Source organism: Myripristis murdjan, chromosome 21 (assembly GCF_902150065.1).
Source record: "Myripristis murdjan chromosome 21, fMyrMur1.1, whole genome shotgun sequence".
Classification (NCBI taxonomy): Eukaryota; Metazoa; Chordata; class Actinopteri; order Holocentriformes; family Holocentridae; genus Myripristis; species Myripristis murdjan.
In genome coordinates, this window is record NC_044000.1 from 24,038,310 (window position 1) to 24,063,553 (window position 25,244).

At 41.9% G+C, this 25,244-nt stretch overlaps 1 protein-coding gene across 1 annotated transcript in view; it reads left to right on the forward strand.

Annotated features, from left to right (window-relative positions):
• dgkg (diacylglycerol kinase, gamma) overlaps window positions 1–25,244 on the forward strand; it is a 104,773-nt gene that overhangs the window by 13,096 nt on the left and 66,433 nt on the right. Inside the window, exons 3-11 of the mRNA XM_030080697.1 lie at window positions 7,833–7,909; window positions 14,604–14,624; window positions 15,434–15,584; window positions 17,951–18,013; window positions 18,406–18,669; window positions 21,257–21,409; window positions 21,972–22,021; window positions 22,540–22,614; window positions 23,573–23,692. Of these exons, the coding sequence (XP_029936557.1) occupies window positions 7,833–7,909; window positions 14,604–14,624; window positions 15,434–15,584; window positions 17,951–18,013; window positions 18,406–18,669; window positions 21,257–21,409; window positions 21,972–22,021; window positions 22,540–22,614; window positions 23,573–23,692 (974 nt within the window). The remainder of the gene's footprint in view (window positions 1–7,832; window positions 7,910–14,603; window positions 14,625–15,433; window positions 15,585–17,950; window positions 18,014–18,405; window positions 18,670–21,256; window positions 21,410–21,971; window positions 22,022–22,539; window positions 22,615–23,572; window positions 23,693–25,244) is intronic.

The following is a 25,244-nucleotide window of genomic DNA, read 5'->3' on the forward strand; positions in this document are numbered from 1 at the left end:
TTTTCATTATGACATGGGCATTTTTCAGAATGCCTTTGTAGCCTGATGGATGAGACTCCTGGGTGTCGTTTCCCTCACATGCAGCCACATTTGTTAGTCAAAAGAGCATCTGTCTTTTCACTCCTGGTGGACAATGACCACAGTATTTCACTCTTACTACATCAAGCACACTGGGAATGGTCACTCATTTTGTGGCTTTATGTTTAAAAGTCATTTGTGTTTGTTGAAAGTGTGTATGCAGATGGTTGTGGGTTTGTGTCTGTGTGTGTGTGTGTATTTGTATCGGAATGAGACAGATTCATGTAGGAGGGAAAATGAACACCTTGGACTGGAGACATGATTTCATTCTGTTGCTGCTGGAGGGAGCCTGCCTTCCGTTTAGTGCCATACACCTTTTTCCTTTTCCTTACATCTCTCCGCTTGCTCATCTGTGAAATTTATTGATAGCAAGCAACTCAAAATACTTTTAGCTCCTGTCTCTTTTGCTCTCTGTCTGTGGGTCTTGCTCTCTCTCTCACAAGAAAGTTTGCTTTTTCCTGCTGTGAAAATGTTTGAAGCCCCTACTTGATCTTATTGCCAACCCTATGGAGGCATTACAACACTTCCTGTGCGGTGATCAAGATATTTTCCTCTCCGAATAAATATACCATGATATGTTTTCACTCAATCAGGATTTATTTGCATGGCACGCCCTGGTGGCTCACCTGCCAGAGTGCGTGTCACACATCGAGGTGAAGTCCTGAGCGCAGCAGCCTGGGTTTGGCCTCAGGGCCTTTGCTGCATGTCGTTCCCTCTCTCTCCCATGTCTTTCCTGTCTCTCTCTACTGTCACTGTCAAATAAAGCAGAAATAGCCAAAAAAATAAACTTAAGAAAAAAAAAAAGAAAAGATTGATTTGCATGCGGAACACAACTGCCACTGTGTTTGCAGAATGAGCTCACCTGGTTAGAGACCGCCATTCCACATGACATTTAAAATGAAATGTTTGTGTGTGTGTGTGTGTCACATCCATGATGTTGAGAAGTAGCACCTTGAGACTTGTGGACTCAACTCAACTCAACTCAGCTTTATTTATATAGCACTTTAAAAACAACCACAGCTGAAACAAAGTGCTGTACAAAAATGATAATAAAACAGCAAAACAGAAAGAAAAGTAAAAAGAATAAAAACAATCAAACAAATTAAAACAGAGCAATAAAACAATAGAAAGAATAAAAACAATCAAACAAATTAAAACAGAGCAAGGTCTGATGCTGGAATTTAAAATCAATGTGCATAAATGATCATAAAACAACAAAACAGTAAAAGCAATAAAACAGTAAAAAGGAATATAGACAATAGAACAAATAAAACAGAGCGACGTCTCATGCTGGGTTAAAAGCCAATGAGTAAAAATGGGTTTAAGACTTTTTTTTTTTTTTTTAAGACTGCTGATTGGACCATCATTCTCATTTTAAGTAGGCTTTTTATCTGATTCTGAGTAACTACTTAACAAAGAAACATGAAATAATCCCAGGAAAATGTATCCACACTGTGTAATTTTCACTTTCCAGTAACAGGATCTGTTGTTTTTCCTGCCTGGTCAGGGCTAACAGGCAGCCAGTGGAGGAAAGTACTAGCGAGCCTCAGTGTAGGAGAGACGAGCTGTGGCAAATTCTCGTACTGGTCGCCGAAACTGGCTCAAACACTGACAGAAAAAATTAACAACAACAACAACATTTAGTCGGACCTAGAGAGATTGTCAGTGTGAAAGAGTGAGCCTGTAAAATATAACCGCCAATACTGATTTAGTCGAAGATTTGGGTTAAAACCATACGTCTGGGACGAGGACTTACTTGAAAAAGTCCTTGTAAGTCAAATTCACAGAAGAGAATTAAACAGATACACAAATAGTCAAAAGTAGCTCTGTAATTCCATTTTGGGAATACTGAATGAATTACCATTTTGCTTGATCACAATCACTTAAATTCGGACATCAAGCACAAATGATCTGTTTTAAAAGCTTGATGGGGTTTTTGGGTGCATTTAATTCCCAAGTGTCCCGGTGAGACTTAAATGGCCTCGCTGGAGCTCGCTGTTTAGTTCAGGCGTATGTCGGGTGGGAAAACAAGCGCTCCCTGGTGTTGCCAACTCCTGTGTAAGGAAAGTCGCTATTGGCTGTCCCAAAAGTCACCTGGATGACATCATAATCTAATTTGCATACCAGGCTGATCTGCCTGATTTACATCCATATATATAATATAAAAAAGTGAACAAAATCATCATTTGTGATTGGGTGTAACGAATATGACACTGTGTATATGCTATTCATTTGCATATACACAGCTGTTCACTGGACTGCAGAAGACTGGACTCTCATTAGTGTGCTTGAGGGATGAAGTGTGGAACAGACTGTTGTGTGTTACAATTTCACCTTGTTGCTAAATTGTATGTGTTCTCCCAAAGATCAGAAAAAAAGTCACTAGATGTGTCACTAGTCACTTTTGAGGAACACAATCACCACAGGGATCTGAAAACTGGGCCGTATTCAACGTAGATGTACCGGTACATAACATCAAGCTAAAAGAAATGAGGAGACCTCCAACCCGGATCAGTGGTTATGTGGAAACTGTAGTTCCTAACTACACTGACCTGACTTTTGTCGCTCATTTTAGGATGAGAAGAGAAACATTTCAGGTGACGGATCTGCTCTGCTGTGTTTATGCACGTCCTGTGAGCTGAACTGTCACTTAGACGTAGATTTACAAACCACTGTTTATAAAAATGGATAAAAGTGTGTTTTAAGTTTTAAGTTGAATAAAAGTTGCCATATTATTGAGGAAAAACAATAATCTATGTCTGATCTATCATCATACTTACCACGTACATCTCTTCAACATAACATTTTAATCATTGGCTACACTGATATAGCAACTTGGAAGCCATAATGGTACTCTATCGTTTTAAATCGCGGAGGCTTAAATACAGGCTGATGCTGATTGGATAACACCTCTGACACACCCACAAAATGGAGGAAAACTACCCCCGAGGCATGTTGCTCTCTGTTAGAAAACGTTAAGACCAAACACACCATTCAATGAGACAACGTCACACAACGTCACGTATCGTAACGTCGTTGAATACACCCCAGGTGGTCCCTCTGTTTCTTGTTTTTGTTTCCTTCTTCCAACTTTCAGCCAATCGTTGACCTCCACTACACCTGGGCTCACAGCCACTCACAACAGAGCAGACACTGAGCACAGTTCAAATGTGCTGGGAAAAAAATAGCTCCTTTTAGCTCCATGTTAGTGTATGTATGAACCAGATAAGATTTCACAAGATGAAATTTTACGTAGCAACTCTGAAGTTTAGCAGATTTTCACATTTTGAACATGAACAGGAGAGAACTGGGGTAAGTTAGCCTTGACCTCTAATATGCCAAAGAATATTTTGTACACATTTATGCAACTGATATTTGTGACAAACAAATACAACTGTTGACGAGAGCACAAAATAGGACCGGTGTGGTCTTTAAACTGTCTGCTGATGAAATCTTCCGTTCAGATTTTACAATTTCCTCCGCACAACATTTAGAGTTCGGATGCTACACACCATGAATCACGTACCATTATTCCCCTACACACCTTATAATACAGTCAGTGGCTGAATCCTGCATCCTTACAAATGCTTATTCCTGTAAAATGATGTTTGAGCTGCCTTTTTCTTGACCATCGCAAACTAAATAAAAACTAAACTAAAAAGATTTTAGTTTCTCCGGCGATAGTGGATAAAAGTTTCATCTGGCTTCAGCTACACTGTAGATATATTTTTCATCACAAATGACAACTCTCCAAAAGCATACCAACCTTGTTTTGATTTCTGAATGTTTTTTTGCCCATCTGTCAGGCAACAAACTGTTTCCATTTATTGTGCAGTGGTATGAAAATCAACTTACAGTAACATGAAAGTTACTTGAGAGAGGTAATCCATCACAGTAAACATTCTGCCCTTGTTAATTTTGGTCCACGGTGCATGGCATGACATGACACACAGATGGATTTTCAGCCCATGTAGCCACAGGAAGCTTTGATTTGCCACCTATCATCATTCTGACGTCGTCCCCGCATCATGAGACTCGCCTTCCTTGCAAGTCTATCAGTTTAACATTTTCAACAACTTCGGTTTTACTTGTGATGGACAGGTCCATTTAACATGGCTCCTCGCTTCATCGAAACAAAACAAAACAACAACAACAACAAAAAAAAAAGACAATGAAAACAGGCAATTTCACAGTGAGTGCAGACAGAAATATTTGTCCGTGCCTGTTGGTGCAAAGCATGTGTGTTTACTGTGCAGTGCGAGCATCTCTGGGAAAAAAAGGAGTATAATTTGAAGAGGCTTTTCAGGGCTCAGCACTTAAACTTTGACACCACTTTTCCAGTGGGCTCTGGTGCTCGCTGACTGAAAATTGAGAGCCTAACCTCATTTGCCCGTGTCAAAGTAAGTAAGTTTATAATGTGTTTCTCTGACTCACTAAAACATTATTAGTTGAATATAGTTTAACTTTATTGCATTTATTTGATCATTGGACACTTAAGAGAACGCTTCATAATCACAGCCTAGCGCCCAACCAAGGGTGCATTATGGCTTGTTTGAATGCATTAACTGTTTGCTAAACAAATACAATCAATGAATCAAAAGGGCCTAGGTCTTTGTCCTAACCTGTCCATTTTGTCGTAGGCCCTGTGCCATCAGGAGTCACGGTCTCGTCATGTCACATTTTTATATCCATTCAGCGCAGGCCGGCTTTCATTGGACTGGCATGGTTAATGACACTCAGAAGGTTCCTGTCGTCTGCATACCTAGTTATGTTTTTTTATTAGGAACCTTTTTTTTGTCCAGAAGCTTGCATGAATTTAGGCAACCTAGCAAGGACATGTCACGACTGTGTAGAATTCACTATACAGTTGTCCCTCGCTATAACACGGTTCACCTTTCGCGGCCTCGCAGTTTCGCGGATTGTTTTTAGTGCAATTTTGCATGCTTTTTTTTTTTTTTTTTTACAGCGCATTGTGTTCTCCATCCTGATTGGCTAAGGGAGAGCCCGCGCATTGTGTTCTGCGTCCTGATTGGCTAAGGGACTGTAGACCATTGTGAATCAATCTCCTCCGTGCCGTGTGTCCTGTACAGTACAGAATATGTTCATTCTATAATACTGGACTTATTTTTCTACGAAGGTTTGAACTTTGAGAGTGTTTAAACAAGAGAGAAAAGTGAGAAAATGTTAATGCCTGTCTGAGAAAAGTGTATAAAGTGCGTAGTGAGGGGTTTTACAGCCTTAAAACATCTATAATAATTGTAAAAAATAAAGCTGACTACTTCGCGGATTTCGCCTATTGCGGGTTATTTTTAGAACGTAACTCCCGCGATAAACGAGGGACCACTGTATTCACTATACAGAATGACACTATAAGCCCTTAGGTGTTTCTTTCCCTATCTTGTTTGTGGATACACAATGTTTAATGTCCTTTTACTGTGGAAAGGATAAAGATAACAGGTGTCATGTATTTACATTTACAGAAACTTTTAGAACGGTCTCGTGGGATTTCCTATTCACCAGCCAAACCACTTCCTTAAAATTTAGCTGAACCAAGAAACCTAATTAGGATGTGTCCTATATTTCCTACAGTGATGAGACATAAAAATGCCACCTAACTAGGAAGCCTCCTTGCAAACAAGAAAGGTTGTAAATGTAGTCTAGCCTGGAGTCCAGGATGTACAAGGTCCACCCAAAAATACACACACGCTAAACGATCCAAGTCTCTCTCCATCACGACGCTGCAGCTTTGTTACATGTGATAGGAGCGAGCCGGCTCATATAGAGAAGGGCCGTGATTGAAACATGACAGATGTACATGACGGGAAGGAGCCTTGAAGCTTGTTAGGTCTCAGTGGTGGAGAGCGGGAAAAGGGGAAGGGTTGTATTTCACCATCCAATCAATCAGAGGCTTAATGAAGCACAGTGTGTGCATAAGAGGGAGAACCAGGGTGTTTATGTCCTTCACTAGGCAGGGGTCCATAAAGGAGAGCCACTATAGGGCTTAAAGGTTGGTGTCCATTATAAAGCCGGATAACCACTTACGGTTCTCCACATGAGGAATATATGGTGGATGTGGATCAATAGATTGGCCAGTTCTAATTGGCTGGTTTTGTGCATTTGCCTTTCTGTACGGAATAAATAATGAACTACAAATGAAACTGTTGACTTGAGTGCATTTGATGGTGATGCTGCTTCCACGCTCGCAGGTCACTAATCACGCCGGGCATACGGCTAATGCGACAGACTTTGCATTGTTTACACGCCGGATGCTCTCTAATCACATATTGCTCATCTTATCTGAGGTGCTCGGCTCCCCTCGCGCTCCATCCTTCCTTCCTTGCGTTATTGCCGACATCTAACGCAGGACAAAATTAGGAAAGCATTACGGCCTGCAAAGCTGCTGAGCACTAAATATAATGAAGTGATGTGCCAAACAGGAAGGTCCATCCAGAGTTGATTATGAGAGCTCACATGATTGCTGAAATCAGGTCTTATGAGCGTGTGTGTGTGTGTGTGTGTGTGTTGGGGGGGTGTCTGCCCCTGCACACCTGCACATGTGGCCCCCGCACTTTGATGACAGATGATCATGGGAGGAGGGTCATTAGGGTTAGTGTCCAGGACACTCTGTGATGGGTGTGTGTGTGTGTGTGTGTGTGTGTGTGTGTGTTTGCCGGTTCAGAGGACTGTTTGTGCGTGCGCGTACGAGGGATTAGCATCTAAAAGTGAAAAACACACCATGTCCCCCTTTCGCGCACAATCACTGACAGGGTGACTCACAGGTTCCCGGTAAAAAGAGTTCAATCAGGGCGCTCGCTAATAAAATGTGCCACGTTTCCTCTATTAGAGGATTGGATTCTGTCCAAAGGAATACTGTGGTTGGGAGCTATGATGCTGTATACACAAGGTCAAAGCTGCTTGAAAAAAATGCAGTTGGTGGTGGTCTTCATGTCACTTCTTTACTTGAGTCAAAATATAAAAAAATCCCTGCAATGTACTTACAAGGTTTGTGAGAGGAGTAGGTGTTGTACTGAAGCAAATATGGAGCTTAAAATGTAATATTAAAAGTTTAATGCAGTATTAAAGCATGCAAGCCTTTTAGTTAATGTGCAGTCATGTCATAATCAAAAGCATATGATCAATGCACCAATACTCACTACCTCACCGCCACTACGCCCTGACATGTGGCAATACCTTTCCATCTTCTCACACTGACACACTTAAATCAAGGAAATTTATATAATAAGTGAAAAAAGAAAGTAATTTCAACAATGCAAACACCTTCAGCCTCTTGATGCCTGCAGTCCACGAGTCTAAAGTGTTTCTTGAGGCGCTGTTGATACTTGCAAGTGAAAGTTTTAAAATGTTGGTGTTGAAGTGTCATGAACGGTTTCTTGAAGATATATATATATATATTTTTTTTTTTTTGCAGCTGTAAGTCCAGCTCACCATATGGATTTTTCTCCGGCTGTTAAATTGAGGTCAGAGTTATCACTCGATATGGGGAACCTCGGAAAACATGCCATTGCCTTTCCAGTGTTATTAGATCACAACACGCCGCCTTGCTGCCAAGAAGAAACCACAATGGGACACGGCCCAAACATATGACAGAAAGAACTTTTATTATTATTTTTAGTATATAAATTACAAATGAGGGAATTATTATGGCTTCCTCAGCTTGGCAATGTTTAGGTGTAAAATACGCTCTATGTAAAAACGTCAAATTGGGTAAAAACTGGTTTCTGTTTCCTCCTCAGACTCCACCAAGAAGCTGAAGGATGTGCTGGAGGAGTTTCACGGTGAAGGAGTCCTTTCCAAATACAACCCTGAGCAGGTACGTCACTCTGCTCCTTAATCCCTCATGTGCTCCTTTCATCCTATTTATCATGTTTTATTCAATTCTCCCTCTCTGTGTGTGTGTCTCATCCGCACTCTCTTGCACAAACACACACACCAACCACATGGTGTGACGTCACTAGACGCAAGCGCCTGTTAATTCCCTCTGACTCAGTGCATTAGCCACCGCCAAAATGCTTAGTCACTCCCTCCATTTTTAGATATAGACTGTTGTACAAACGCTCACAGTCAACTTTGGCCCCTGACGTCAGCAAATCAGCCCAACAATAGATCGCTGTAGTAACTTTGTATATGTTATGAATTTCCATTTCGTTGCAGTGGATCTGTGTTGTTATTGTGTTGATGATGTTGGCCTTTTGTATTTAATTTTTATGTGAACCCTGGCTGCGAAAAAACAAATCCCCTGTGGGATTCAGCCTAACTGGAACTGTTGGCGATATTTATTTTTTTATTTTGATATTTATGATGACATCTGGGCTTCTGACTGTATTACTAATCTCTTGACTTTTTTTCAGTCACAGTCTGTGTTTCTCCATCTCTATCACATCACACCCCCTTCAACTCAACTCCAACATGAACCTGCTGAGTCATATAATCTTAATTTTTTTTTTTTTTTTTTTTTTTAAATTACTCCCTAAGAATAACTTTTATCAACCAAAACAATTCATACATTTTATAGAAATGTGCCACTCTTGCCATTTTTAGTGCAATTTTATGTACAGGGCAGTAGAAACATTCAGTAAGGAGACAACAGCAGTTTTGTAAATTCAATTAAAACTTTTTCATCCAGTTACACCATGGAAGGTGTTTTTAATCTTCATTTTTAGCAGTGTGGCACGGCGTGGTAATAAACTTTCAGGTGTCATCAGGCTAGTTAACCACCCACACAGCTGAGAAAAGGAGGAACAGGAGAGCGATCAAAGATGCTCTAATAGAGGAAGATTATGCACTACAAGCTGTGCCACTGCTATAAACTTCCTGTCTGCTAAGTGGGCATGGTTGTCTTTTTTTTTTTTTTTTTTCTCCTAGCAAAGTCTCTGCAGGAGGGAGCGCCATCAGATAGTGGCTAAGTGACACACAGCAGGGCTGTAACAAAATTACTTTTCTCCCGAATTGTTACTCTGAATTTCTGAAAAATATCGAAATAGTGTGAAAATGATCTTCAAGAGATGTGAGATATATACTTCAGTGACTATGCAGTATAAGAATCAGTCATAATCTTCACTCAGGTACATTTTCTTCCATTGGAATGAATAGACTCAGGAGCCGCCACTTGAATTATGAAGTGCGGAGTCATGTCTAAATGGTAACCCTGGATTTGCAAAACTCTCACACACACTCACTTCATTCAGCACTTGACATCGTAACCCTAATTGCACGCGCAAAAGTTTGGACCTAGATTTGTGAATCTAGGGCTGCCATCTCAGCAGAACACAAGTACAGAAAATTACTCGGAGTTGGGCTTCATCGTACTTAAACCTTAACTGCACTAAACTGACCCATCTCTATGCAAGGCCTAACTTCACCGTGTCAAAGCTAATGCCAAAAATTAACCATTGAATCAATAACAGCACTTTTTTTTTTTTTTTTAAACCAGGAATAGCGGAGAGGAAAAACGTACTTGGCTGGCTGACAAACAGGACGAACAGGAGTTTGTTTGACAGAGAGCGATTGTTTTGCTGTGCTCTGATTGGAAAGTGTGCCCAGCGGTCAGCAGGGACACATTTCTAGAAACCAAGACTTTCAAATGTTGAAATTATTTTTTTTTTCCCTACAAAGCTGCCAGCCAGTGTGGTGGGTAACTTATCCATCAAAGGTGAATTTGGCTCTTGGCAGGTCTTATTTTAAAATCCAACCGTTCTGCTCTGTGCTCAACACCTGTTTCCCTCCCTCCGCTTTCTTTTGTCTGTCTCTCTTCATCACCTCCCAGCTTGATTCTGTGTATGAGTATTTACTTTTCCTGTCTTCACCTTAATTCCTCCTCTTGCTGCTCCTCCCTCTTCATTATCACCCCCGACCCACCTCCCCTGTGCTGTCAGCTTCCCCTCCATATTCGTGATGACATGACTAACAGCACAGCTAGATGTTTGGCGCCATAGGAACCAGTCAGACTCAGAGGTCATGTGGTTTGTCTCAGACCGGACCTTGACCAGGCGCCATGGCGACAACGGAGTGTGGTCACCATGGCACTGCTCCTGCTGTCCATTAGTCTGTGTGTGTATGCATTTATGTGTGTGTGTGTGTGTGTGTGTGTGTGTGCCTACCTCTAATGACTCATCAGTGCCCAGTGCCAGCTGTAGTGGAATCTACCCAGAGCCGGCTGGTGAGAAAAGAGTGTGTGTGTATGTGTGTGTGTGTGTGTGTGTGTGTGTGACACGCTGAAGACCTCTCCTCCTTCCCACTTGTGTTTTTTTTATAGCTCCTTCTCAGCCAAATTGTTCTCCTTCCTCTTCAAGTGTAGATTTAAAAACGACAGAGAGGGGTGGAGAGAGGAAAAGAAGAATGATTGGCAGTTTGAGCCGCCATCAGCATTCACGACATCGTCCCTTCCTCCGATCGGGACGGCAGACAGCAGCAGCACCATTTTTCTGTGTGATTGATGAGTGACAGGGAGACAGAAGCTGTACATTTCACCCACAGGGTTTCCCCTTGACAGCTGTTAATAGCTAAATACCCATCAGGCCTGAGGAATTTCTCACGGGGTCGTTCTGTTCGGCTCATTTGGCAGCAGGATCGATCATGTCACATACAAAACATGTTTTTTTTTTCCCACCCCAACAACATGAAGTGGCCTTCTCATAAAACAATCTACTTGCAACATGTAGAAATGGTTTCCCACTGATAATTGATTTTCTGGTATTACCCACACAGCAGTTCTCCATGGTCAAAAATGGTCATTGAAATGTTACATCTTGTTTTGACAGGGGAGATGAAACCAGATGTCAAAAGATTTGATCTTATGATGCGCTGGCCCCAGAAATCATGCTGTCATTTGTCTCTGTTTTGTTAGTTATGAAAAAAATAGAAGAGAAATGAATGGGGTTTTCCCAGTTCTTTCAAAAGAATTCATGACACATAGAGGTTTTTTTTGCCCATATTAATTGTGGCTTACACACAGTAATTGTAGTTTTAAAAAACTTTCCAACTTTCCTAAATTTCCAGCTCTTAAGTGGTTAACCACCCACAACGACCTGTTGCACACAACTGGGGCTGTGATTCTACTGTTGTTGTTGCACAAAAATAACAGATCAGCCAAAAAAAAATGTAGCAGGGTAACCAGGGGTTTCGTGGCTGAGCAGCAAACTAAAACGATTGGTTGTCTATTAATTGGGCAAAGCAGGTACCATGTTATATGCTCAGTACAAACACATGCATGCTCTGTAACATGAGAGGATTTTATGGAAGTAGTCTTTGCATCAATATCTGAGTGAAAATACATGTGTTTGAGAAGTGAAACATGATGGGTTGATGAGATGGGTTTGCCTGTTGTGGCACCATTTGCAGCTTGAGTTCTTGTTGGAGGTCCTGCTCTTTGTACAGATCCCCCTGACCCATGAGCCCCAGTGCAACCACACTGCCTGAACTGTATATATTTATACCACTTGTCCTTGTTAGCACACATTACCTCCAGCCCTTTAACTGACTTTAACCCTAACCCTAAGTGGATTTTCTCTCTTGCGAGCGCACTGGATCCATATTTGTGGCAATATAAGAACCATCTCTTCTAACCTACCCCTAACCTTACCCCTAAATGTCCTAATTATTTGCCATAATACGCTTGGGAACATACGACCCTGGGAACATAGCAATCACACAATGTTTTTTAACACTTCTGTTTTTGCCATGGAATCAAATCTGGTATTAAGAATCGTGGAATTTCACTGGTATTGGTATCAGTACCAAAATTCTGCTTTGTGATACAATGATTGTAGCTCAGAACATGATTTGCAGTGACAACATTGTCTCTAATCTATCAGCTGCCTGCTGTAACCAATAATGATATTTGTGGTTATCTCGCAAAAGCAACAAATATGAGAACAAATGAGAAACGTCGGCCACCAAACAACAGAACGGTCATAGAAATGCAAGATACCCGTTTGTAAACAGTGTTGAGGTGTTTTAAGTGGATTTTATTCCATGTTAAGTACTTTCCAGGCTCACATGGAATATAGGTTAAATATTTTTCTGTAGTCTAGACAGACATAAATATTCTCCACCAGCAGGACAGTACTCTGGCTTTTCCTCCACGGAAGAAATCACCTCTCATAACCCTCATATCCCTACATTTTAAGGCCAAAGGAAATCAATCAAATCAATGTGGAAGCTCTGCCAAAATGAAAAAGATTAAATGAACCATGTAAATGTGTCATAGTTGCCCTTGGGAGATATTTGCAGATTGGCAACCTTTAATGTGATCCAGCGAGCCCGCTCACGGAGGAAAGCAATGGGATGTTGGCTGGTCGATTGCTAGAGAGACGGAGGAATTCCACAAATCCTATAAAATACATCTGGGTGCCCTTATTTTGAAGTTAACATTTATGAGGACAAAAAGGGAAACAAGGGAATGTGTAAGGAGAAAGAAAAAAAGGAAGACTAGGTGTGTGTGAGGGAGAGAATGAGAGAGAAGGAGAGGTGGAGTTGCACTAATATGTCTATGTTTTCTATGGCGTGTGTGTGTGCATGAGCATATTTCTGTGAAACTGCCGTGCTACAAGATGCACAGCAAATTAAAGTCTTGTGGTTTGTTTGGCCAAATAAGGAGATGAGTGATATGAATAATACCTCACTGGGCCTGGCTGGCTTTGGGAGCTCTCAGGGTTAGGTCAGCCGCGCTGAAGTGAGGGGGTATCTGCATTACAGTGTCTTCTTCTGTGATGGGTGTCAATTACAGCAGCTCTGAATCCATGCAGCACAGGGATATTAGAGGAATGTTACCATCCAGACCTGTTGTGCATTAGAGACCGGCTTCATACCGTCCTATTTTGGTGCGAACCAAATGTTCCCTGTGTGGAAAAGGATTTAGTTAGCCCAAACAGCCTCGAGATGCCTCTGCAGTTTATTTGCATTTACTTGCATCATGGCTCTGAACCCGACCCGTTCAAATCCTAGGAGGAAATCTCGGCCACATAGCGTGCAGCAAGAAGCCACTAGTCAAAGATGGTTTCTGGTGCGATGGCTTCCACCGGGAGCACAGACGAAACAGATAGATGTGAGAAATACACTCAGGGGTTGGATTTCACCGTCAAAATTCATTTTTTATGTCTTAGAAATGGAAAGCTGCATGTTGGAGTCCACAGTTCACCCCACCAGCGTTGCCAAGGTCTGAATACATTTGCAGCTGAGGCCAGTTAATGTGGGGTTGGACTGTGGAGGGACATCTCATGCATTTTACCTTTAGCTAAAAAAAATGAAATCTGCATTCTGCATTAAGTTCCAACCGGCTTTGTATCAAAGAATCATGTAATATAAAATGAAGATATTGTAAGCCGCAATAAAATGGTAAAAAAATAATGATACAATTAAAATAAAGTTATATTCGGTAATCCATTTATTGAGCAAAAGCAAAGAACACTAAACTTGTTAAAGTATGCATTGTGTTACATGTTGGACACTTTTAATGTTATTGTTACTAAAAGTCTCAGTTTTGCAAGGTTGAAAGGGATGTCAGTGTAATCAGGTCTGCTGTCTTTCTTCAAAATTTGGGTGAATGTGAGTACTTTTGTGTTTACCACCCAGCCAATTATTGAGAACATATATTTCATAACATGCACTGTATTCAGTGCTGCAGCAATCATTGCACACCTGTGTTACCCAAGGTGGCATGTGCTTACCTGGTAACATTATCTTAGCCTCATTCAACCCTGGTAATATATTTAGTCACCCAAAATTTATTTTATTTTGGTTTTAACTCGTCTTTTGGTTGTGACGTTATTGTGTTGTGGCCATACAAAGCTGAAGCAGGTAACGTTAGCTCGTACCGGCAGTGCTAACGTTACCCTGCTAAGTTAGCAGAATTGACATGTATATATACTGTCTGCTAACATCAGCTTAAACCAGTCTTCTCCTATCTTTGGCCATGACATTTACATTCAACTCTGCCATGACTGTCAGGTTGTGAGAGAGGAAAATCTTTATCCAGCCCTGTCCGTGTTTCCACAGCATCAAAATAGATGGTTTGTTGCGGAAGACGTCACAAACTTGGTCGTTATTCCCAGTCAAAAGCCTCAGAAGCCCAATGCTGGTGACGCCCATGCACCTTATCTTAGCGTTGTTCGTTATAATCACCAAACATGCATTTCCAAACTGTGTCCATAATGCAGCATCACACTTAGACATTTAATGGGCTTATGGGGTTTATTGACCTTGCATTCTTATTTTGAAATTACAGTATGTGGTCAATATTTCCTCTGAAGTCTTTGAACAGGTTGTGCTGGGAAAATAAATGACTGTGGCATCTTGAGGCTGTTGGGTCTAAGGTTTAGGGTGCTTGGGTGAGTGTGGCTCCACACAAGTTGCAAGAGCGATGCACCACAGAACCAGAGCAGCCAGCCTGGTCCGAAACTTCACCGCCCAGCATCTTCACTGGAGATGTGACTTTCTGCAACGTACTTAACCCTTTCTTTCCTCTACCTTTCTACCTCCTCCTTGCTACTTTTCCAACTGTTAAACAGAAGCAAGACGTTCTCAACCAAGTAAGCCTCAGCCCGGCGGGCTCTGCATGCTGTGTGGTGTCTGTGTTGGCAGACTGCATGCACATTCTGTTCAGCATATAACAACAACATAACTCTGTCTAATCCGCTGAAGACGATCTCTCACCTTGCCAGAGGGGCAAGAGGGCCAAGTTCATGAGGGTCATTGACTTGAGTTCAGTGTTACCATGTTCACACCATGTGTCTGTGTGAGGGGCAGCTGAGGGAGGGGACATTTACAGGAGACAAATGGGAGGAACGCTAACATTGACATTTAGAAACCTTTGTGTGTTCAGCTTTGCAGCTCAGGAATGTTCATGTAACACGTCGGGCCGTCTGAATGGCTATCCTTGCATCTTTTGTTTAAACCATCGGGCCTAATTTGCACCAAGGTCATTGTCAAGATGCAGCTTCCGGCACTTCCATTCTCGTCGTGCCAAGTTTAGAGAGATCTTGTCTGCTGGTCAGCTGATTGGCCTGACAGACTGCACTTTTGACATTTTGCTGACATTTAAAACAAGAGAAAGTTGGCCACACCGTGAAATCCATCAAGTACGTTCTCACTGTAATGGCCTAAAACCACATGTTTCCATAAAGATTGCTATTTTTGATAAAGTGTTTCCATGTCATCCCAAATTACAGTTACAGAACTGCATTCCAGGGCAATTCCACTCGATGCTGAAAATCCATTGCTATCCATTATTAGAACAACTTTATTGTTCATTCATTGCCGTTGTGACCGTAACTCAAGACCTCGCTTGCATGCTGTGGTTCTCTTCACCCACTGTATTTTTCCTTCATTTCCTCTGCAGCCCATCGACTATGAAGGCTTCCAGCTCTTCATGGCCACGTACCTAGAGAACGACATCCCAGAGGAGCTTTGTCAGCACCTCTTCACCTCCTTCAAAAGCAAGACAGGAGGCTGCTCCCCTGATGTGGCCCGCACAGGTGCAGGCATGCTGGGTAGGCCATTTGTTCACATCTTTATCCCCAGTGATCCCTTAGTTCAGGTAGTAATCCATGACATTTTGATTTAAAAATATTTGAACAATGAATCAGCGGTCATTCAGCCTATATCCAGGTCACTAAAACGTTTACAGTGGCTGTCCTAAATCCTTGGTGTATGGTAGATCTGAGCAGAAATAGCCACGGTGGCTTAACAGACAAAGAAAAAAGCACCGTCTATGAACAAACGTCAACAACAGAAAATCCAATGGACAAAGCGCTGGATAGATTATTTGACTAACAAAAGAAATATGTTAAACTACTTTTACCCCTTCCCTTTGATGCCAATGAAATGTATGCATTCATGATGCACACAAGTACAGACACATAGATAATCATGGGCACAAATACCTGCACACACACACACACACACGCACACAAACACATGCACATGAACCATGTAACTGATTACTGAAGGACTTCATACTGATCAGAACTATGGCACTCAGACAGACAGCCATCTTTCGGGGCGTTCTGGTTCATTACATGCACTGTGCACCGTGCAGCTTGTAAACTGTGTGTCAGCCTCCTCCCTTCCATATGGGTATAAATACAAGCACTGTGTGGGCCCTGGCACTGGGCTCTGTCTCCTGCCTCCCCTGCTTGTCTGCCCCTCGCTGGAGAGCAGCAGAGCAGGAGACAGATGGAGGGATGGAGGGACGGTTGAAATAGGAGTCTATTTCTATGGTTTGATTGGAGACATGGGGGATTGGCAACTGATAAATCCAGCACTTGTAAACTGAACAGGCCACCCATGTAGCGCTGCTAAACACTCATCTCTTAGTTTTTGTTAAAAGCCTCTCTGCTGGAGTGTCACAGTTTGTGATATCCCACATTTGACTTTATCCCGGTAACTTTGTTGAATGTCATCCCCCTCTCTCTGTCTCATCTGTCATATCTGCCTACACTATCCAATAAAGGCGGAAATGCCATAAAAATAATCTAGTTGGAGGCAAGAGAGGGATTTATGACAGACTTGAATAAAGAGAGCTGCAGCCTTCCAAATGAGAGAGAAAATTACTAAAAATAGAAGAATATTTTGGAAGAATATGTTGGCAATATTTTAAAAGAATCAAGACTTCACTGTCCTTTTTTTTTTTGTACAAACTTAGAGATCCAAATCAAATGCCTCTTCCAGATTTGTAACAGCAGGTTTAACATTGGCCAACAGATTAGAGAGGTAGTCACTTGGCTTGAATTACTTTTAATTCACTTTAACACAGTCTACTGGAAGTACAAGTTCTACTTTATCTCCTGTTTTCTTTGAAGTATCTGCACACTGTGCATTGGCAGTGTTCAGAGTCACAGTTTGTCCAAGAGATCAATTCTAATTTAATCATATCCATGCGATACGGTTACAATGAAGGCCGTAATTACAAGTGACATGCATAATGGGTGCACTTTAATCAAAGTCAGCAGGCCTAATGATGGATTGCACATTTACCAAAATAAACACAAATCTTTGCAGGCAAATCAAATCACATGAGACTCATTTGGCAGATCCTATGATTGGTTTGCAGAAATCAGGCTGAGCAAAGTCTCCTGCTGATTCCTCACTGCCCGTCTTTTGGATCATGATCTCATGGGGAGACAGCTGACATAGCCTACAGTGCCACCTGGTGGTGAAATCACAGACTGATATGACGGAGCTGTTGGGTAACATTTGCCAGTCTGGTTGGAGCTAGTTGGTATTAAATAGGTCAAATTCTTTTTCTATCCTCCTGTGATTTTTCAGTGTTTTTACTGACAGAATTAAAGCTTAGTACAACCCTCTCTGCTGTGGAAAAAAGCCTCATAGCATCACTGTATCCTTTGGGAAGCCACAGGAAGCCTTTACTTGAAAAAGCTAGTCACAAGAGGGACTACTGCTCTGTAATTAATGGTGTTACCATCAGTGATGCTGTTGTGGACAACTAAGGAATGCTTCTCTGAGATTTATGTGCTGCTTTCTGCTTTCTCAGTCCAACATAATATCTCTCTCTCTGCAATCCCTGATTTGTGTTGCCATATAATAAAGGCAACCTCTTTTATGTTAACTAAAAAAGGCAACTAAGGCGAAAGCGAGTAGTTTTCTGCAAACGGCAGCATTTACAGGAGTCAAACTATTATTCTTCCGTAATCAGGATCGATAATTCAAGTGTAAACCATGTCGTCTTATTTGAAAGCATCCAGTTTTTGTGAACCGAATATTTTCACTGCTCTTTTCATCTTTTGTATGCAGATATATAACTCATAATCTGGTCATACTCTCCCGAACTTTCACTCATTCTCGCTGCCTCTGCCGCTCTCTCTTTTCCCTCAACTCTCACCTTCACTGACCGCAGAGGCCCGTTCCATTGACGCAGGCATCTCTATACAGACCGAAGTGGCCTGTGCTCCCATTACAGGTACCACAGCAGGCCGACTGTATCATCAGGCTGATGTCATCTTAATGGGACAAGAGCCCTGCTGCCTTATTTCCCCTTGCTCCCTTGTCGATGTGCTCTTGTTGTGTTGATGTGAGCTCATTTGGTATTTTGCCTGTGGATGACAGTACTACCGCTTTGTGAATGATATTGGTGTAATGTTTTAACTCAGTGTTGTTGACCCCCGTCCTCTTTACTGCTTCATGTTGCCGCTTACGATGCATCAGTTCCTATTGACGCTTTGCCCATCTAATATCCCTTCCCCTCGTCGCCCATCATGTTAATATTTTCTGTTCAGCTCATTCATCTCTCTTTTTTTTTTGTCTCTCTCTTATTTTGTCTTCGTCTGGCCCTCTTGCTGCCTGCTCCAACAGGGATGAATGGAAAGAGCATCCTGTCAGCCATGGGCCGACACACACCGGAGCATTCCAGTGCAATAACCACGGCGGGCTCAGGGGCCACCACCTCCCCGTGCTCATCCCGCTCCTCCTCACAGCGTTCAGGGACAGGGGCCCACACGCCTGGGGGGCCCCAGCGGTCGCCCTGCGCCCAAGTCAAACCCTCCGACAGCAGCAGCAACGCCCTGACACCCAACACAGGTCCCGCCCGGTCCCCGGTCTCTCCCCACCTCTCGCCAGGTGAGGCCAGCCACAGTGAGACCAGATGGACTGTAAATGGTTATTATAGGAATTGCAACTCATTTTTAGGGATGGAAATTTATGTTTTTTTGTGGGTGAAAATCCACAAAATCCGACATCTTGAAAGTTTATCGTCATTGTACAAGCTGCATGATGAAATGAATTAGCAGGCTCCCGTGCATAATCAACTTGTTCTGCAGGACAGCTTTCATAGCAGTGACAATCATGGAACTGGCTAAAAACCAGTCGCTCTTTATCCAGATATCTGAATGAAACAAAAACAGCACTAAGTATAGCTCGATAAAGATAACTAAAAGAATTAGTTAATGGAGTATAGCAGGAAAGCAGGAATCTAAGTTAATAAAATTAAAAATGTATGCCTGATAAAGCAGGAAAAATCACATCCCTGATAAGGTTATCCATGCCTTTAGTAGCTTCTGTTACTCCAATTACAGTATAAAGTGAGCAATACGAACCTGAGAGATGTGAGTCGTTGGTTTTTTCGAACAGGGAACACTGCGAGCGTTGTCCGACAAATATATGGTCATACCTGACGTGCAGATCAAGCTGGTGAAGCAGGGAGACATCATCAAGTTTAAGTCTGATGACCTTGGAAATGATTTCTGGCATCTGGATGAGAGCAGTAGCTGTTCCTGCAATCTTAAGGTCAGAAAATGAAAAAAAAAAAATCCAAAGTTTGTCACTGGGAAAGAATTATGACATCATTTCTTACAGGAGGCCTGTGCTGCCTGCATGCATAACAAAACAAAACAAAACAAAAAAAACAACAACAAAAAAGTAGAAAAACAATCCAAGTTTGCAATTCACTGGAATAATTGTATTTTTAATAGGGTATTCTTTTTTGACTTGACCTCCAGTTGTTCTGTTTTTTACATCTGTAATCTACCACACATTATTAATTAATAGTTCAAATTAAGAATGATCTCAGAGCTGCTTTTTTATTCTTGCTTATTTTTTCATATGTTCAATACAGTCCAGTGTACTCACATTTGAAAGATCTGAGAGGTGAAGTTGGACAAAGTGCAAGTTTATTGTGTTCTCTGATACAATGAAAGCATTTTAAATAAAAAAAAGTGGCTGAAACACATAACTGTTAATTCAAAACGTACAAGAATGTCCATATTTTAATCCTTAAATTCCAAGTTTTTGACACATGCTGACAAATGTCTCGCTTAAGCCCCTCTCTGTAGCTATATTTTCATCATCTAGTGGTGGATCTCGCTCTCGCTTCTGGCAATATTTAAAAATACTCATGATCTGAAAAAAAAAAGGGTACAAACATTAAGCTTAAAACAGCAGCGTCACTTCAGCTTTCTTGGCAGAGCCGCTGGTAATAACGTTAATTTTAGACAATTACCTAACTTTAGCTACCTAGATTATAATGTTACATACATTATACAACTGACTTCACTCCCTTCTCACCATATAATCCACTGTACAGAGCTCCACAGGCAGTGAGGAGGGAGTAATGAACGAGTGAATGATTCCGGACACAACCATTGTTTTTCACCACAAGCAGCCGGATATGTCAGGCGGCCCAGGAGACTGACAGCTAACATTATTAACTGACGTGAACATTACCTAACTTAGCTAAAGTTAGATTAATGTAATTATCAATGATAACTTCTGCAGTGACATTTTCTGTTGTTGTACATTGATAATGATAAAATTGTGTTTGGACCAGTGGAAAACCACAGTGGATACTGCAGTCAGCTGACTGACTGACGAGGAGATGCTTTTCTGAACCAACACAACGTCACAGATGTTTTATGTTATTTTGAGAATGAACCGAAAAATATTTTTGGTTCATTATGAAACTGGTGGGACAAATTTGACTGTGGCGTGACGTCACAGGCTAGGTAATTCATGGAAAACACTGATGGGAATCATCTGAACCCTCTAACATAACCATGTGATTCAAAGAAATGATGTTTAATATAAGGTACAGGCCATTTTTCCTCTTAGGGAGAATTTATTGATTACATAAAGAATGAAGGGCCCATATTGGAGAGTAAAGTTATGCTTCAGTACAGGCAACACACAAATTAGAATCTGAGATTTGTACTGTACTCATCCATGTTTAGTTGTTTGTTTATTCATTAAATATGGGATTATTTTTGTCATTATGTCTAACATAATTAACTGCGTGGGTAAGGAAACAGGGATAACAACTCATAATAATAAAAAAAAAATACTGATGAAAAAGAGAGATGTTTGCTGTTAGGGCATTTCTGCAGTTAAGGTGTCTGTTTAAGTGTTGCTGTACCGTGTCAGTGAAACTGTCCAGCACTGGAACGTGACGCATCTCCTCCTGGTGCTGTTCCTCTGTTTTGGACCTTCAAATCTTTTTTTCCTGTCCCATGACGTCTTATTGTTTTGGCCAGCAGTGCGTGCCGTCACCGCCGGCTCTTTTAAAACATTAAAACTAATATTTACATCCCTCATCTATTTATTATCATACTTTGCCTAAATTTACTCAGTCATTTTCACCAGTACACAGAACAGAGTGGAAAGAGTGACAGCCACTGCGAGCAGCTCTAAACACTCGTGTGTTGTGCGTCTGCAGAGAGGAACCGACCGGAGAAGCGCCTGTCGCTGCGGAGGAGCCCGTCGCCCCAGAAGTGCTCCCCCCTGCCGCCCCCCCAGGTGGTCTTCCTGAAGGACATCGTCTGCTACCTTTCCCTGCTCGAGAGGGGAATGCCGGAGGACAAGCTGGAGTGTGAGTGACAGGGACGGGGATGAGGGTAGAGGGTCAGATCCTCCCGTGTGGATGCACAGTGGGCGCTGCTTCACTATGCAGTGTGTGTGTATGTGTGTGTGTGTGTGTTTGTGCCCTGACCTCCCACTCAGTAGCATGATGTCGGCTCAGGCTGACACCAAGAGTAACACGGCTGCTCGCTCGCTCCCTCCCTCTCCGGCCTGTCTCCCCAGGGCCCCGGCCACCTCAGTTACACATCCTCATTAGCAACAAGCCACAGAGAGCAGATCAGTGACATTCCTAAGCCCCGGTGTGCCCACTTGACTTTTTTAGCGTCTCAGGCTATATCTGCACGCACACTGACAGGGATAATCTCTGTTAACCGCCCCACGCCTCCACCTCCCCACCCAACCATCCCATCGGCAGCGGCGCACTCCACTCCTGTAACCCTGTGGCCCTCTGGAGACAGTCCAGGAGGGGATGTTTTACACAGCGGCTTCAGACAGCGACTCATTAGAGCATATCTGACTCATCATGGGATCTCTGTTCTCTAAGTTTTCTCTGTTCTTTCGCTTCCCTGCAGTCATGTTCAGGCTGTACGACACAGACGGCAACGGGGTGCTGGACAGCTCGGTGAGTGCACTCCCTGTCCTCATCTCTTTGTTTCTGTATGTGTATCTGAGTTACTCCCTCTCTCTCTCTCTCTCTCTCTCTCCCTCTTTACACCTTCTCTCCCTCTCTCTCTCCTTGCCCTTTGCACAGCGGCTCCAGGAATAGCAACCTGAACACTCAGTGACAGCCGCTGTGTTTACATGAGATCATTGTTAATAGTAGGATATGCCGTTCTGTTCAGTTTCATAATGGCCATGTGTTGGAATGGTTTCTTAAACAAGGAATGAATCCTTTTTGGGTATACTCCAAACTGTGATATACGCTGCGCTATAAATAGTACAAAGATGGAGGAGTTTACAGTAGTTTTGTACGTCATCATTTTTTTCCCCCCATCGGAACATCTTTAAATTATGGCTTAAAGCACATCATTCACATTGTAAGCAGGGGAGTTTCCACATTTTTTATCCCAGTCTTACATGTTTGAAATACACAAGGGCTGAGGATTGTGGTTCTTGTCTGGGACCTCTTCCTTTTGGCAGGAGCTGGATCGCATCATCAATCAGATGGTCCACGTGGCGGAGTACCTGGAGTGGGACTCCACGGAGCTCCGACCGGTGAGCAGACACACACTTTGAGGTAGAGATAAAGTCATGGTAGGTGTGTTTAAAGGAAAGCAGGAAAACAACACTCTTAGCACCACTCTCCCCTCCCCACTGAGCCAGGAGCAAACAGCATGCAGTTGACTGGCAGCACGAAGCAACGCCCTCCTCCTCCACAGTTAGCCTGAAATTGCCAGATACCCAAGCTTCATAATGTAAATAATACTGGAGCAGAGCAATGGTGCTGTCAATACTGCTAATACACTGCACTGTCTTTGTTGACCCAACATGGGGATTACTTTATTCAAACAAAATGTCATCTTATGAAACCTATCTACGTCAGCTTTTGCTGCATGTTGACAAAGACCAATTGCTTTGGAGCACCGCCAGTGCAGAAACCATTCAGCTCCAATTTGGTCAATTTATGAGCTGAGGGTTCACATAAAATGGTTCAAGTTCAGATCTGATATCTACTGAAAAAGATCCATGACTCTCTGAAAGCTAATCATAGGATTTCACAAGTGCATCATTGTCTATCTAAAAATGAGGCTTTTTTTCTGGAAAAACTGACCTTGTGGAGATTTGATTAACAACAAGTTGAGTAATTTAGAACCTGCATTGTGTTAGTTCAAGGGTTTTTTAAACTTCTTCATGTTACAGACCTCCAAATTGACTTGCTGCAACCCCACATTTCAAGCGCTATTGTTGTGGGTGATAAATATTAAATTGTTTAGATGTCACACTTGGCCACTGACACATAGATTTAAAGTAATGGTAAATTAATCACTTTTGTTTTTTTTGCATTGTAAGAATTTCTAGTGAACTAAATTATAGTGAAACTAAACTATTCCTCATTTGATGGAGGACCCCCTGCGAGCCCCTCAAGGACTGTGCGAGTCCCCGGTCCCCACTTGAACAGCCACTGTGTTCGTTTACTGTGATTTTAGGATCATGTGTGTTTCCGCCTCCTCAGATTCTGAAGGAGATGATGGAGGAGATCGACTACGACCGAGACGGGACAGTCACACTGGAGGAGTGGATCAGAGGAGGCCTCACCACCATCCCTTTACTGGTCCTGCTGGGCATGGAGACGGTACGTGTGTGTGTGTGTGTGTGTGTGTGTGTGTGTGTGTGTGTGTGTGTGTGTGTGTGTGTGTGTGTGTGTAGGGAAACCGAGAGAGCAAGCTGTGCATGTGTGGTTTATTTTTACACATACAGCTGAAATAAAACTACAACCTCAAAATTGCAGATTTAGGATGTTTACAGCTGGTGAATGTTTTTTAAAGTGGTAATCCATGATATCCTTGTATTTTGTTTTTTTTTTGCTTCATAGCTGCTAAAAACCTGTGGTCTATACTGTACTTCCCATAGGTAATTGGTGAATTAAGCAGTGTGGTCAGTACTGTGATGGCCATGTCTTCTCGATGAAGTTCTGTGGTTATTTCTAGTCACATTAGCCATCCATTTATTCCAAACAAAACACTGTTGCTGCTGCTGGAGACACAAAATTCCTCCCTTCCTGTTTGCCAGAGGAGCTCTTGCAGGAAAGACAGAGCCTCCATGAGCTGGACATCGGCTGAATGCTGTGGTGCCAAATCTGTCTGTCTTAGAGAGTAGCAAAGCAGAGATTTATCTATGAAAATGCTGTGTATTATGACTTTAAATTTTAGCCAGATTTAAAGTTCGGTCAAGCTTAAATTCAAGCAGCAGTTCCTGGATTAGTTGGGCACAGAAATACAGAAGGACTTTGATAATTGTAAAATGATTGTGAAGCACTTTGAAAAGTACTACAAAAATAAATAGATATTATTATTATTATTTTTTTTTTTTTAAAAAAAAGGAAGAAAACATTAACTAGGTTTACATGCACAAAATATTCAGTTTTTTGCTCTAATTCTGGAAAAAATATTCAGAGTAAGCTGTAAACATGGTTAAAGAAAATGAATATTCCACTAATATCCCTGTTGCCACGCAGCCATATTGTATTTAAACACACCCTCCCTCTTTCATTCCTTCAACCACCTTATTGAAAAGGTCGGCGATGCAAAATTTGCACAAAAACCAGCTGATATCCGAGTCTTTCATAATATATAAAAGTAGGTGTGTTTCTCCTTCTGTCCAGAAATTTGATCTTTTCGTTTACAACTTGTTTACAACACACAGAGCTGACTGTCAATATGCAAACCTGACTTATATTGGCAGTGGTGGAAAAAAGTTTTTGGACACCCCATGCATTTGTGAAATGTTGCATTAAGAATCACTCTTAGGTCTTCAAGTCCAATTTCTTTTAGTACAATCACAGCCAAAATACTAGACAAATCCTAAAAAAGCCATTAAAAACTTCAAATGGATTGGTACCATAAAAATACATAAGAAATTTTGAGTATTGGGTCATTTTGGTACCAGTGATGACGGTCGTTCTTTTTATTAAAAGACACAATTTTTGTTGCCAAGCTTCGTGTCTGTATAAAGCCAGCACATTTAAAAGTTCTTCAGACACAAAAATGGCTAAAACAAGGAACCTAACGCAGGAAGATAAAGATTCAACTGTCAAGAATTTAGTTTTGTTAGTTTTTCTTGTAAACAATAAACCAAAAAATGTAATTTGTATTTGTTTGTATCTGTCTAATGCAGCCACACCTTTT